The sequence below is a fragment of the Setaria viridis genome, chromosome 8, assembly GCF_005286985.2.
Source record: "Setaria viridis chromosome 8, Setaria_viridis_v4.0, whole genome shotgun sequence".
Taxonomy (NCBI): domain Eukaryota; kingdom Viridiplantae; phylum Streptophyta; class Magnoliopsida; order Poales; family Poaceae; genus Setaria; species Setaria viridis.
This window is the reverse complement of record NC_048270.2, coordinates 29,989,801-30,004,623: the sequence shown is the minus strand read 5'-3', so window position 1 is coordinate 30,004,623 and position 14,823 is coordinate 29,989,801. Positions and strand designations below refer to the sequence as shown.

The window sequence follows — 14,823 nt, the reverse complement described above, 5'->3', positions numbered from 1 at the left end:
CGTCACATTAGATTTGTCCTAAGTCAAACTTGTGCCACTTTGACCAAGTTTATAGAAAAATTCAACAACATCTACGAGACTAAAATTATTTCATTGAATCCACAATGGAATATATTTTGAAGTGCATATGTTTGGTAGTATAGTTGTTATTATATTTTTCTATAAATTTAATCAAAGTTGGACATGTTTGACTTAGAACATGTAAAAAAACGGAGGGAGTAATACATTACCCTATAGATTGCTTTATTGTCCTAATTCGCTGTACAGGTTGGCTCGACTTTAGACTTTAGAGTCGCAATGCAGAAGATATAAACCAAATACACAACGGGCAATATGGAACAGCATTAGCTCATGAAAACATGCTCAAGGGAGCCTCGATACAGTCGCAATACGGGCACTGAGATAGTGTTCAGCTCATCAGAATCCGTTCTTCCGAAATCGTGCCTGCCCATTCCACCCTCTGACGTCCTGACACCAAACTTAGCTTAGCTTCCACTTCCACTCGCCCCTGCACTCACGTCCACCTGCAACTGAAGGGCACACTCCAGGTCCGAGAGCACATCCTCCATCGACGGACGGTCAATTTCCTGATCAGCAACACACTTCGCAGCGATTTCGACAAACTTGTTCAGAGACTGCAGATTAATTTCTCCCTTAAGGGCGGGGTCAAAAAAAAGATGAAGCCTGCCCTCCTCCTTGTAACGCAATGCCCATTCTAACATGTATTTCTTTGGAAGAATTCGACCCAGTTTTCCAGACAGGACCTCGAACAACAGAGCACCAAAAGCATGGACATCTGATTCCTCAGTTAGGCCATGAGGTTCTGCTGCTAAGAAATTGACACGTAAGACCCAGTAGTTGCTAGCATTATCGGACAAACCACCATCAGTAATCTTGGCAACCCAATTCTCATCGAGGAGAATAGTTTCTGTGTTCAGGTTCCCGTGGATAATGCCATGCTTTGTACCTCTCTGAAGGTAGTGTAGGCCACGAGCTGCACCAATGCAGATCTCCAAACGCTGCTTCCAAGTAAGGCGCTGCTCCTTGTTGTCATACAAGTGATAGTGCAGAGTTCCATGAGCCATGAAATCGTACACCAGGATCATTTCGCTGTTCTCATCGCAATAACCTACCAGGGGCACAATATGACGGTGTCTGAGCTTTGACCTCATCTCTATCACAGAATGGGATTCACGGCCACCACCATGCCTGTTTCTTGGGCACTTGATAGCCACTTTGGTTGCTCCCCCATCAATCTCACCACAGTAAACTCTACTACCAAAAATGTCATCGGGGTTAACAAGAAGCGAGTCGTCGAAGTTTCTTGTTGCAGCCTTCATCTCTTCATGAGAGAACCGGCGGCAGAGGTCTGAGGGCGAAGTATTCACTAGAGCTGGAGGCGTTGGCTTGCTCTTCCGTTGTTGTCCTTGATGTGCAGCTTTCCCAAATGTCCGGAGTCGTTCTACCGCATCAATCATATCAGGACGTCTTCCCCTTTCCATCAGCAGGCACTCACCGGCTAGCTTTGCAACCCCTTCCAGAATCTTCATGTTGTTCTGGCTTGTAATTTCAGCATCAAAGATCTCTCTCACCCCTCTGAACCCATTTGTAAGAGTGTTAGTAAATACATCAACAATGTTGGCTTCCCCACCTGATGTTGTTGCCCTTTTCCGAGTGATCAGTTCAACCAGGACAACTCCAAAACTGTAAACATCACTCTTCGCAGTGAGGCGTCCATCCCGAGCAAACAAAGGATCCATGTAACCTATGCTGCCCACTACATGGGCTGTGAACAAGGTTCTATCTGGGTCATTGACTAGTCTTGATATTCCGAAGTCTGATATTTTTGCCCTGAGGCTTCCATCTAGGCTTTCATCTAATAGTATATTTGCAGGCTTGATGTCCCCATGAATGACCTGAGTATACATGTAAGAATGCATGTATGCCAATGCCTCTGCACAATCTGTGGCGATTCTAATGCGTCTTTCCAGAGAGATTGGGATGCTGCTGTCACTGTGAAGAACGCCACTCAGGTTTCCGTTAGGGATATACTCGGTGACCATCATTAGGGCATTTTCCTCTACACAGTAACCAATGAGCCTGACTACGTTTTTGTGATTGACTTCGCGATGGGCGGTCAATTCTTGATCAAAGTTTTCCCTCACATTGTGGACAAATCTCTTCACAGCAACCACACTTTTGTCCAGGACTCCTCTGTAAACTTCTCCGAAAGCACCCCTCCCGATAATAGTTCTATAGTTGTTGGTTATTATTTCTATCTCCCATTTTGTGAAGCATTTTATATTATGATTGCTATGCGCTATCCACCTTGATCTGTCATCCCTTTGTTGCATCGATTCCATCACTTTATTTTCTGGACGAATCCTTTAAAAGTAATAAAGCAGTAAATACAACAGTTTTTGCTTTGACTAAAAGTAAATATGGAAAACTGTAGAAGATGACCGAGGCAGCAAAAACCAGGACCTATACGTTTATGCTTTTGTTTCTTTGTACAAATCTGTACTTTTGGTAGTCACATGTGTACGGAGAGCCCTCTCAGTGGGAAAATGTGTAGTGATGAAACAGTTTCCCATCCCTCTTCAATGAATAAGTCGAATGCAGTAGACTTGTTGACCTAAAAAATTGTGAATTCCAGAGTGTCCCTTAATATCTTGTGATTTGTGGCTAGAATGAATGTTCATTGACCAAAACGTATGCACTATATAACTCAAAAGGCATCTCCTTTGACCTAACCTGATTTAAACTTGTGCATGGTAATGGCACGGATTGATATTAGTTGCATGCCTTCTATTGAATTAAGTGGAGATGGCTTGCGAATTACAAATAAGTGTCGTTTTGGGTTCCATGCGGTCAATACGTTTAAACTTGAACCGCTCATATCTAAACATGAAAACTTTGCTACATTTTGCCTTGTCTTTTTACTATAATAATATTACTGGTCAAAGTAATGTTTTGACTACTGTGTCAGTATTCACAACGACGGCACTTTGATTGTAGGGCGTAGAACGAAATCCGCACACATAAAAGAAGGCAGAATGGTTGGTCAATCCTCAATCTCTAGTTATACATGCTGGTAAGAACAGAAATATTTGATGCATACCATGGAAAAGGAAGCCCTTATGAGTGGGCTGCATTAGTCACAGCTAGTGCAAAAAGACTGGATTACAAGGTGAGAATCTCCACAAATTAAGAGCCTGATAGACATGTATGCGCAATTAAGTTAAGAATGATTCGTGCTCCACGTACCTGTGTGTTATCGATGGAGTTGCAGATGCCCACCACCATGAATCATCTATCGCTGCCTCTCTAAGCTAGTAGTAGTAGGTGATGCTCACCTCGCCGTTGATGGTAGGGACGACTGGGAAGAAGGGGAAAACTGCGCATACTATGCAAATGGCAGGTAACTCCCAAGCATGTCGTCATTGGCTGGTTACAATGGGTTTGAATATGGACGCCGAAGGAGACCATTTCCAGCTCCTGTCTTGCTCTAATACAGAAAAACAAAGGAGAAGGATAACTGGACGTCCAGGCAATTGCGCGTGGGAGGACTACTTCTGAGCAAGCTAAGGGGGTGTTTGGATATAAGGTGCTAAACTTTAGGAGTGTCACATCGGATGTTCGGATGCTAATTAGAAGGACTAAATATGAGCTAATTATAAAACTAATTGCAGAACCCCTATACTAATTCGCGAGACGAATCTATTGAGCCTAATTAATCCATGATTAGCACATGTTTACTGTAGCAGCACATTGTCAAATTATGAACTAACTAGGCTTAATAGATTCGTCTTGCGAATTAGATTCCATCTGTGCAATGGGTTTTGTAAATAATCTATATTTAATACTCCTAATTAGTATCCAAACATCCGATGTGACGGGTACTAAACTTTAGGAGGTGTATCCAAACACCCCCTAAACTTACACGCCAGTCGGCAGGGCTGTGGAGGTGCACCGTCGGAACGAGCCAGCAATAGAGCTGTCGTGTGGAGAGCTGATCATCGTTTCATTAGCCAGCCAGGCGCTGATCTTGATCATCAAACAAGAGATGCCGCGATCGCAACTCCAGCATGCAGGTGATTTTAGATGCATGGATTGCTCTGAAACATTTCGACGTGATGGGGCCGGCCATGGATCATCGACAATAGCCAATCGAACGCCGTCGTCAGTCAGGGCTCAGGAGCTATCTCCGGCAGGCCATAACCGGAGATGGTCACACTACTCACGGCGACGAGCATAATTGGGGCGCTGGCTGAAAAGGAGATTCACCCTCAAGTCAGTGTGTGAAATGCAATGGGAGTGCCGGCGGATCCAACAGTAGAGTCATCGGTGAAGATGTGGAGGAGGCTTGGCCGCACGAAGAATCATCAAAAAGGTTAATTCAAATAGCAGGCAAGATTTTGCAAGGAAGTGGGAGCACAAAGTGAAGAAAAGGTCACTGAAGCTGATAAAGGCCCAGGCAGAACGAAAAGGGAGAAGGGGAGTGCACGGGCCTATTTGTTAGAGCTTCTTTTAAAAAGTGATTATCTATGGAAAATGATTCTCTTGGAAAGTGATTATGTGGCCAAAATGATTTTGTAGGACAAACTCTATAGAGACTCTTTCTATGAGAAAAAGCTAGTTTTTTTTCAACTACATCTTAGTTCATTTAATTCCCTGCAACCTTACATTTGGTACAGCTGCCCCTGCTGCTCAAGGAGCTCTTCCAAACAAGTAAAGCAGTCAGCGAGAACCCACCACATCTAAGCCTAAACCCAAACAAAACTAGACCAGGAATGCTGGAAAGAGAATCCTTACCTTCAGCGATAGTCGATAATCCATACTTTTCTGACTTGTGTTTGCCTTTCATCGTGGAGGAAAAGGAATTTCCTCCACAGTGAAAAATAGGTCAACCAACATCCTAACAGGGCCTGAAACTTACTGGTCGATTTGAATTTCAATCCAGAAAAAGGTGTGTCCGCACTAGCTAGTTTCTGCAGGTTCGATGTTATAGTCAAACACCCAGGGCTCATGCTGGAAAAGCACTCAATCGCTCATGTGCTCCCGCTCCTCAAGGTATGCCCACAGCGCTTCTGAGCTGCTTCAGCTTTCAGCTTCTTCTGCATCCTGAAGTTTGATGAACCAAATATGCTGTCAAATTAACTTGTCTTCTTTTCCAAACAAACAAAACTGTATTGATTCAACTGACATAGATGAACCAACTCAAACAAAGCCATGCCATTTCCAGGATCCCACCCTAAGTTCTAGTTTCTCGTCGAGTTCAAAAACAAAATTTAGGGCAGGCTTGCTCCCAGTAAACAGCTACCGGCAAATATATGATTTTGTACCTATGAAACTGACATGTCATAATCGGGAAAAAGGATGTCACAGTATTCTTTAACTAGAGCTAACACAAGCACGCAATGTACAACCATATTGTACATAGATCCCTAGCACGCCATTGCACAACAAGGCCCACAAACACCATTGCAGGGTGACAAACGCATCTCTCTTTTGATGTGTTAGCTTCTTCTTTCATCAAACCTTCAAACCTTGAGGCACTCGCTAGTTAACCTGCTACTCACAACTCATCAACATTTGTGCGGAATATAAAATCCTCGCTCTCGAGCTCCTCATGGACCATATTTATTCTTGGAGCAGGAGGTATTATATTTTGGTAACTGTTGGACTCCAGTGACCTCTTTCCCTAGAGATTAAGAAAGGGGAAATAATTAAGAAGACAGGGCTTTGCTAGGGGGTGAAGTGATTTCAGTAATGATAAAACTTCATGTATAATTGAACCATAATGCCTACAAGGTAATTGATGAGCTCAAGTAAAATCAAAGCAAGGGTCCGAATTAACCTTCTTAAGAGTGTAGAAGAAATAATGAAAGCCGTCACCAAAGGTACTATACTCAACAGACCATGTAAACTCGGGAGCTTCAAAAAATCGGCGTCGAAAGTGTGGCTGCCATATGAAAACTCTTCATTGAGAATAGAAAGATTACTAGATAAAAGAAAATAATAAGACACAGCTTCGCCTTCAAGCTTGTTCCTCTTAGCAACTTTACTTATTTCATCATCTAAAAGACAATCTTTAGCTGTATGGTGTGATATAGTTCATAGATGTATGAGAAAAGTAGTTCTTCTCAAAAGGAAATTGTATGAAATGCACAAATTTTTATACTGTCAAACAAAGAAATGAAACACCGTCGAACTATACCAGAAATAAATAAATCCCACATGAATGATTGTTGTAAATGAAATTCATGGAAAGTGCATTGGGACAATGAGAATCTCCCTGACCTGTCCGAAGGTAATTGATACAAATATGCCTTCTGGTTTCAAAACCCTGTGGATACATTCAAGCATTTTCATCACGTTTTTTACTGTTGTAGGATTGGGGTTCCATGGATCGCCGCTGTCCACAAACAATACGTCCTGTGAAAAAGGATGTTTCTTTATTAAGTCTAATAACAGGTAACATCAGATAATGTACTAGCACTAGACACTACTAGAATGAACATAAGAACATAACACATTGTGCTGAGTTGTTTCCAATGATGCTTAATTTGTGACATGAACACTGGGTCTACTCCTGTTCCCTCTCATTGTATTTTTACTCCAGCAGAAGTTTTGTGTTGAAACCATTTCACTGGTGCGGTATTTTGTTGCATTATTAAAGGAAACTTCTAAAATAGATGCATTGCACTTAAAAGATCACAATGAGTTTGCTCATTTCGTTGTAAGACGGAAACCTTCAAATTCTAGCTGGGCAATACATGCTGATGCTGGCCTTTTGCACGCATGCTAAACAGATGCGATTCTCTCTTCTGCTTCTTGCTAACACATGGACAATCATCATAACACCGTATCAAGGTGGTAAAGGAGCTATCTGGTTACCTTCCAAAATGCAGTACCAACATTAACAACAACATAGCCTAGAGTTGAAACCCAACAAGAGCCAAAAATCAGGGTTCGGGCACATGAATAGCAATTTTCCAAACACTCCTATCCAGGGCTAAATCTTTGGGTATATTCCATCCCTTCAAATCTCCTTTTATTGCCTCTTCCCATGTCAATTTTGATCTTCCTCTGCCTCTCTTAACATTATTGTCATGCCTTAGGGTTCCACTACGCACCGGTGCCTCCGGAGGCCTTCGTTGGATATGTCCAAACCATCTCAGCCGGTGTTGGATAAGCTTTTCTTCAATTGGTGCTACCCCTAACCTACAACGTATATCCGCATTCTGGACTTGATCCCTTCTCGTATGACCACAAATCCAACGCAACATACACATTTCTGCAACACTTATCTGCTGGACATGTCATCTTTTTGTAGGCCAACATTCTGCACCATACAGCATTGCAGGTCTAATCGCTGTCCTATAAAACTTGCCTTTTAGCTTCAATGGTACCCTCTTGTCATATAAAATTCCTGATGTTTGGCGCCACTTCATCCACCCCGCTTTGATTCTATGACTAACACCCTCATCGATATCCCCATCTCGTTGTAGCATTGATCCCAAATATCGAAATGTATCCTTCCTGTGCACTACTTGGCCTTCCAAACTGACATCTTCCTCCTCATGTGTAGTAGTGCCAAAGTCACATCTCATATATTCAGTTTTAGTTCTGCTGAGTCTAAAACCTTTTGACTCTAGGGTCTCCCACCACAACTCCAGTTTCCTATTTACTCCTGTTCGACTTTCATCAACTAGCACTACATCATCCACGAAGAGCATACACCAAGGGATATCCCCTTGAATGTCCCTTGTTACCTCATCCATCACTAAGGCAAATAGATAAGGGCTCAAAGCAGACCCTTGATGCAGTCCTACTCTAATCGGAAAGTTATCTATGTCGCAATCACTTGTTCGGACTCTAGTTACAATATTATTGTACATGTCTTTAATAAGTCCAACGTTCGTTGGGACTTTATGTTTGTCCAAAGCCCAGCACATAACATTCCTTGGTATTTTGCCAACGTACTTCCAAAATGCAGTACCACTGTACTAAAAACATTTCCAGAATGCAGTACTCAGGTTAGCACAGTATAGCATAGGCCAAACAATCACTGTATGCTTCAGATTGAGGTCATGAGATTGCCTTTTTGGCCCATCTATATTTTTTTTTCTATATTCAAATTTAAGGTGCTATTTAGTGAGACTAGACCGTGCATTAGATGCTTAACACCCAATGGTCCTTCAGGTTCTAAGTTCAATGATTATCCATTATAATCAACCTTCAAACATTTGCAGATACTACTTCTGCACAAGATGGAACAAGCTCATGAACAATGCGTACCATGGTGCCCTTCTCAATCACGAGGTCAAAGCTCTCTTGCTCGAATGGCAAGTCGAGCATGTCAGCCACCACAACATCCACGCCTGCAGGAAGCAAGGACCAAAATCTCATACAAAATGTCGGCCATTGGTAATATGACCAGGCACAAAGCGTCAAAGCATCTTCTTTTATCAGGAAATTTACCTTTGGTGCCCTGAGCCGCGAGGCGGTCGCGCATCCGCTGGACGGCGACGGGGGAGAGGTCGACGCAGGTGATGCCGCCGGCGACGCCCTCCCGCAGCAGCTCCTCCCCGAGCTGCGAGTTTCCGCACCCGACCTCGAGGACCTGCGCGCGCAGCAAAAGAAGCAGAGATCCTGTTGACTGATACCACGCGACAGGATTTGGGGGAAAGGAGGGGAGAGGGGAGGACGCACCGAGAGGGACGGGGAGAGGAGCGGCGCGAGGAGATGGCGGAAGTGGGAGAAGTCCTTGAACCACTCGTAGTGCTCCTCCTTACCGAACCGCTCGTCCCTGCGCGCGGCGGCCGCCGGGATCAGATTGCTGCTCCCCGCTCGGTCTGACGGGAAAGCATAGAAGTGGGAGGAGGAGGGAGGGAGCGAACCAGTAGGAGGGGTCGAGGTAGCCCGAGGCAGTGGGCGGTGCGACGTCGTCGGCGGCGGTGGCGGCCATCGCTGGCGGTGCGCGGCGGCGGCGGCGCCGGAACGGAATGCGTAGCTGGGGTTTGGGGAAATGGAGAAAGGCTGGGGCACGGGGCCCGTTGAACCCTACGGCGGGGCGTGGTGGCCGTCCAATCAGAGATGAACGCTTGAGATTGAGCCAAAAAAAAAAGATGGGAATTGCAAAAGAACAAGTTCCATTGCCGGGATTTGAACCCGGGTCGCCTGGGTGAAAGCCAGGTATCCTAACCGGACTAGACGACAATGGAATTGTGTTCATGAGATGCTTTTTGTTTACTTAATATTTTTCTCTGGATTACCATAGGACTTACAGCTTGACAGTCGAATTAATCGTTGATTCCTCCTCTCTAATAATCGCATCAGGTTAAAATGCTCCTGACTATAACCTTGAGCATTGATGTACAAGTCTGGAAGTGTTTGCGTTTTGCGCATCGATGCAAGGCGAAAATTGCATAAGGACACCGAACTTTGCACGTATTGTTATTTGTTAATAAAGGGCAAAGTAGTCCACAAATCTATAGCTTTCTACCACAACAAACCACAAGACGTTAGAACTAAATACCTTTGATTTTTCATGTGAGTGTTATATACTACTTTGCCCTTTATTTTGGATACGCGTCCTACAATGGAGCTTCCCTGAAGAGCGCACGCGTGAGTATTGGAAAAGCTTTTCCTCGTGGCTCTCGTTAATCGTTGTGGCTATCTCCATTGTGATTGATCCTTTTTGCATCAAAGAAGCGTGACATTCGATGGGATTATTCTTGCTTCTCATTGAATCAGAAATGGGTCCGAAGGTTAGGCTACATCCCTTATACCGCTCAGGACGACTTGTAGGATAAAGCCACACGCAGCCATACGTATCCACACGCTCCGATGTCATCATCACCCTCATCGTCAGGACGACCCATCAGGCTCAAAGATCATGTCACTACACTAGACATGGTACGGGTCTAAAGGTGAGATGGGACCCAGCGTCGATCGTAATGGCGTGATTGGCTGTGGGCAGGTCGGGGAAAGTCGAGTGAAGCGGCACGCCGCGGAAGTAGGCCAAGCTGTAAGTAAGCAGCTCACGCCGCATAGGAGCCACCATACAAGGCGTGCAAAGCCCACGACTGCCCAAGAGGACAGGACAAGGGGTCCTTGGCGCAAGACTACCCCAACCACGCCACGACCCCCGACCTTCGAGGTCGGGGACCCCTTCCATTTCTCAACGTTGTTGCCCAGTAACTGGTCTATGTAAGGGAACCGGACCTCCTCTCTATCACGCATTCAACGCATACACCCGCATATCGCACGAACGCTTGCTTGCAAGCATCCCGTTGTAAGTTCAGTACACTTGATCCAAGAAACACGAGTCTTGCCGAAACTAGACATAGGGATTTTCCCGAACCAGTATAACTCCTTATCTCTTGTGTGCTAGCCATCCGAAGTGAGGAAAGCACGACGTACAATCACTAGTCAGCGGTCCGAAATATCACAACTACTCTCACATATGATGAAACTCGCTCTCCTTTCTCCTCATACTTGCCACGTCAGCAAAATTACTAATGTGGTATTTATTTAATGTTCATGAAACTTTTCACGGAACCTCCATTAACCTTAGTTTTGGCAGAAAAAACTAAAGACTCGATCCACCGAACAGGGAAAAACAATCCGATCCCACTTGTCCTCGCATTGCCTCGCCTTTTGTTTCGTAACTGCCCGACGCCTCGAGCCCCCTGCCACGCGCTTGAACCACCCGGTATTGCCGCTGGGTGGCATAGCCCTCGTAAACTTGCCCCGTAGCAGCTTGGTTCCTCGGCTCCTCCAGTCTTTCCCACGTGGCACGTGCAGGCTGGCTGCTGAACATTCCCTAGTCTCGGCAAAAAGCTGAGTCCGCCACTACTCAGCAGGGGCATAATGCCCTCACTCGATTTTCTATCCGCCACAAAATTTTCACCTTAGCGCTCTTCCTTGCCTATACAGTATGAAAATAGTCAATAAGTTTCATGTGTAAAAGTATTCCTCTCTTTCATACTTCATAATAGTTTGACAAATTAGTGTTTTGATTGTCTCAGAAGCTTTGAGGAGTGTACGGTCAAAAAGTTTTCTTCTCCATGAGACCACAGAAAGAAATATTATTATAATGGTTACAACGAAGGGCTATAGATTTGTAATAGCATCCAATCAATTTAAAAAGTTCGATGATGCCAGCAAAATTTAGTGATGTTTTGCAAATTTTGCCTTGATACGATTTACAATCAAATCACAAAAAAAAGGAAAAAAAAAAGCAACCTGAACAATTACTATTATCATTTTTTCCTTGGAAAACAAAACTCACTTCATCACCAAAGTGAAAGTAGTACAACATTTCACTTTGGTAGCTTCACAATTCGCACGATTGGCAAGGTACAGCTAGAGGCTACTGCTAGTCTAGTACATCAGGCCTTTTCCGCTGCCGGAGCTCCGTGGCGACTCCGGCGAGTTCCGCCAGCTGACCGCCGAGACCCCCGACAGCTTGAGGAGGCGCTGCGCCACCTCCCCGGTGCTCGGCCGGCCCGCCGCGTCGCGCCGGACGCACCTCTCGATGAGCCTGACCATCATGACCACGGCGTCCTGCGGGCAGCTCCCCGCCGGCAGCGCCGGGTCCACGAGCTCCTCCAGCCTCTGCAACACGGCGTCGCCGCCGCCGTCGAGCTCCTCGGCGAGCTCCCGCAGGGCTGAGAAGGGGTCGCCCACGCCGTCGCTCACCAGCTCCTCGGCGTCCTTCCCGGTCACGAGCTCCAGGAGCACCACGCCGAGCGAGTACACGTCGGCCTTGGGCGACACCACGCCGTGCTCAAGGTACTCCGGCGCGATGTACCCGCGCGTGCCCGCGATGCGGCTCGTCATCGTGAACAGCGCTGCCTCCTCGCCGCCGGCGCCGGCTGTGGCGCCCGTGATGGCCCGGGCAGCGCAGAAGCCCCGGAGCTTGGCGCGGGGCCCGTCGCCGGCGAGGAGCACGTTGCCGCTGCTGACGTCCATGTGCACGCACGCCGGGCGCGCGTACTCGTGCAGGTACCGGAGCCCCTCGGCGACGTCGAGCGCGACCTGCACACGCTGCGCCCAGGTCAGCGGTGGCGCCGCGCCAGCGCCCGCGGCGAGGAGGCAGTCCCGGAGCGCGCCGTGCTCGGCGTACTCGGTGACGAGGTACCACCGCCCGTGGTGGTGGCAGAGGCCGATGAGGCGGATGAGGTTGAGGTGGTTGATCTTCCGCATGATCTCCACCTCCGACGACACGTTCCGGTCGACCACCTCGACGGCGGCGGCGTCGCCGTTGAACGCCGCGCGGTACACCGACCCGCCGAGGTGGCGCTCCGGGCTGAAGTCGTCGGTCGCCGCCTTGAGCTCCGTGTAGGTGTAGATCTTCAGCGAGGACTTGATGTCCGTCACCGAGATGCTCGAGAACGCCTCGCTGGTGGACAGGGAGAACTCGCCGCCGCCGGTGAAACCCAACGACGTCGTGTCCGTCTCGTTGCCTTTGCCTTCCTTCTTGGCCACCTCGCCGGCGGCCAGAGCGGCGCCGGCGGCTCGCCTTCTCCGCGCCTTCAGAGCAAGGACAGCGCCGGCTGAGACAATCGCAGCGACGGCAACCACCGCCACCGCAACGCCGATGTAAACCCCGACACGGTTGCTGCTCTTCTTGCCCGGAGCAGGCGCTACCGTCACCATCGGCGGCGGCGGCGGCGACGGCGGTGTCTGGATCCGCGACACGTTAGGCTGGGCACTGACGGGGATGAGCAGGGTGGTGGAAGGGATTATGGTGTACGGCGGCTGGAGCTGGTTGGCCGCAATGATGGTCTCGGCGTCGACGCCGAAACGCGCGGCCACGGCGGTGACATCGTCGAACAGGACGACGAGGTAGCTGACCAGGAACCTCGCGCCGGCGGCGGCCTGCGCCGCGGTCGGGCACGCGCACCGCAGCGGCACGGGGAGCGGCTGGCCGACTTGGAGGGTCTCCGGCGCGGCGCCGCGGAGCCCCTGCGCCTGGAGCGCCTGGCACGTGGTCAGGCCCTGGAACGTGCCGGTGGCGATGATGAGCAGCGTGTCGCCGTTCTTGGCGACGTACGAAGTCGCATTCCGCTGGTAGAACCGGCCCTCCAGCGTGGCCGTGCAGGCGCAGGTCGCCGGGACGAGCACCCGGGTGCCATCGGCGAGCGGCGCCGCCGCCGCGACCTCGTTGGCCGCGGCGAGGGTCGTGGCGTCGGCGCCGAGCAGCGCCGCGATGGAGGCGAGGCTCGAGTACGGCGCCTGGGCGGTGAAGGTGAGGAAGGCCGGGCAGGACGGCGCGCTGCCGGCGCCGCCGCAGAGGTAGCCGAGCATGCCGGTGGAGTTGTGCTGGCGGGCGCAGTCGTTGGTCTCCTTGCCGTAGGGCTGCTGCGCCCGGACTTGCAGCCCGCCGGAGAGGAGGAAGAAGATCATGAATAGCAAGAAGAACGAGGAGGAGGAGGAGGAGGAGGAGGCTGTCAGAGAATGGAAGGAGGCCATTGCTGTTGCAGCAGCCTCGCGTTGCCCAGTTCTTGGATCTTGGGTTCTGATGAAGCTACGATATCGGGGACAGGTCATGGGAGTCAAAGTCAAAGTCAAACCGGAGGTTGGATAGGGTGTTATACTTGGTTTCCGATGACTATGCAGATGGTAGCTACACTAGAATGCATCTGATGGATCTGCAGAGTTGAAGTTTTCTTTCACTTGGAAAATCTCATCGATTTATAGACAAAAAGTTGGTAATTAGTACTACTATATGTCCCGGCAACCCAAGAACTGCGAGGAAATTAGAGTTGCGTTCTTATTTTTTTTCTTTATTTTATTGTCCAATATGAAGTTTCATCTTTTTTTAATATAATTGGCAGTGTTTCTGCATAATTCGTTTAAAAAAAACTGCGAGGAAAAAGTCAACCTCAAGGTTTTCTCCCCGTACCTGAACTGTTTCGCTTCGATTTTTCTCTGAATTCCAGCAAAATCCAGGAACAATTTGTCATGTTTAGCCAATGGCAGTGACGGAACGGAACAGCAGGATGGTCAACTGCAGCACTCACTGGCACGATTGCGAGGTGCGAACAGGAGCCAACACCAGGCTTGTTGAAAAAGTCAACAATCCAGTGCTGTACTTATCAAAGGCTATCATCTCCTCTGCTTATTTTACACAGGAGGAGATCTTTTCGAGCAATTTTTTTATTGGATACAGCGCTTGAATCAGTCCAACGCATGTAGACCCAGGGCTCGCGTTTGTTTGTTGGAAGGTCATCGGCCACGTTTGGAAGAAGGCCAGCCATGTCAACCTCAAGCTAAAAGGCTGCGTCAAGTGTCACATCAAGCAAAGATGGATATGCAACTATGCATCCAAATTGCATGATGCTTCTATGAATCTGCGAGAGGCACGGATAGAGGGCTTGGCTGCTCAGCTCCGCAGCGTGGTACGCAGTACAACCAAAGCAAGTGGTGGCCAAAGATTTCTCATCTGCACACTGCAGCCTCCAGGGGATTGTTAGGCAGTCATAGGGACCCGGCGGCAGCAAGATGGTTAGCTCTGGTCAATCAACACGAGGCATGTTGAAAAGTCATCGATTCAGTGCTGCACTTGTCGGGGCCATCATCTGATTTGGCCTATTTTATCGAGGCAAATCCCCGAAGGAGCATTGTTTTGGATATAGCACTCGCGAATCTGTCAACGTCAAGGGGCATTGATGAGCGTGTCATGCCATCCAACAGGATGTTTCTCTGAATCCGCGCGCAGACCAACAGCGCAGCAACCGAACAGCACCTTTAACCTTTCCTTGTCGTGCTGGGGCTAGCCGCTACCACTTTTCCAATAGTACGCAC

General features: G+C 48.3%; 3 protein-coding genes and 1 non-coding gene across 5 annotated transcripts; all 4 read right to left on the bottom strand.

Annotated features, from left to right (window-relative positions):
• Positions 1-128: 128 nt before the first annotated feature.
• On the bottom strand, positions 129-4,677 carry LOC117866939 (receptor-like protein kinase FERONIA). The gene is made up of 2 exons (XM_034751241.2): positions 3,268-4,677; positions 129-2,385 (listed from the first exon to the last, which is right to left on the bottom strand). The coding sequence occupies exon 2, from the start codon at positions 2,361-2,363 to the stop codon at positions 486-488; it is 1,878 nt and encodes a 625-aa protein (XP_034607132.1). The 5' UTR covers positions 2,364-2,385; positions 3,268-4,677; the 3' UTR covers positions 129-485.
• Positions 4,678-4,816: 139 nt separating this feature from the next.
• Positions 4,817-9,064, bottom strand: LOC117866177 (uncharacterized). Of its 2 annotated transcripts, none has more exons than XM_034750330.2 (7): positions 8,907-9,064; positions 8,719-8,815; positions 8,488-8,629; positions 8,305-8,387; positions 6,304-6,438; positions 5,861-5,965; positions 4,817-5,124 (listed from the first exon to the last, which is right to left on the bottom strand). In XM_034750330.2, exons 1-7 carry the CDS (start codon positions 8,972-8,974, stop codon positions 5,101-5,103), a joined length of 654 nt encoding a protein of 217 aa, XP_034606221.1. In that variant the 5' UTR covers positions 8,975-9,064; the 3' UTR covers positions 4,817-5,100. The 2 variants fall into 2 exon arrangements, with proteins under 2 accessions (XP_034606221.1, XP_034606220.1); XM_034750329.2 differs by lacking the exon at positions 4,817-5,124 and adding an exon at positions 5,335-5,704 and having other exon boundaries at positions 8,907-9,063.
• Positions 9,065-9,156: 92 nt separating this feature from the next.
• On the bottom strand, positions 9,157-9,230 carry TRNAE-UUC (transfer RNA glutamic acid (anticodon UUC)). The gene has a single exon. It is a non-coding gene; the product is annotated as a tRNA-Glu (tRNA).
• Positions 9,231-11,169: 1,939 nt separating this feature from the next.
• LOC117866560 (protein LYK5) lies at positions 11,170-13,720 on the bottom strand. Its single transcript, XM_034750802.2, has one exon. The coding sequence runs from the start codon at positions 13,564-13,566 to the stop codon at positions 11,395-11,397; it is 2,172 nt and encodes a 723-aa protein (XP_034606693.1). The 5' UTR covers positions 13,567-13,720; the 3' UTR covers positions 11,170-11,394.
• Between the last annotated feature and the right edge of the window lie 1,103 nt (positions 13,721-14,823).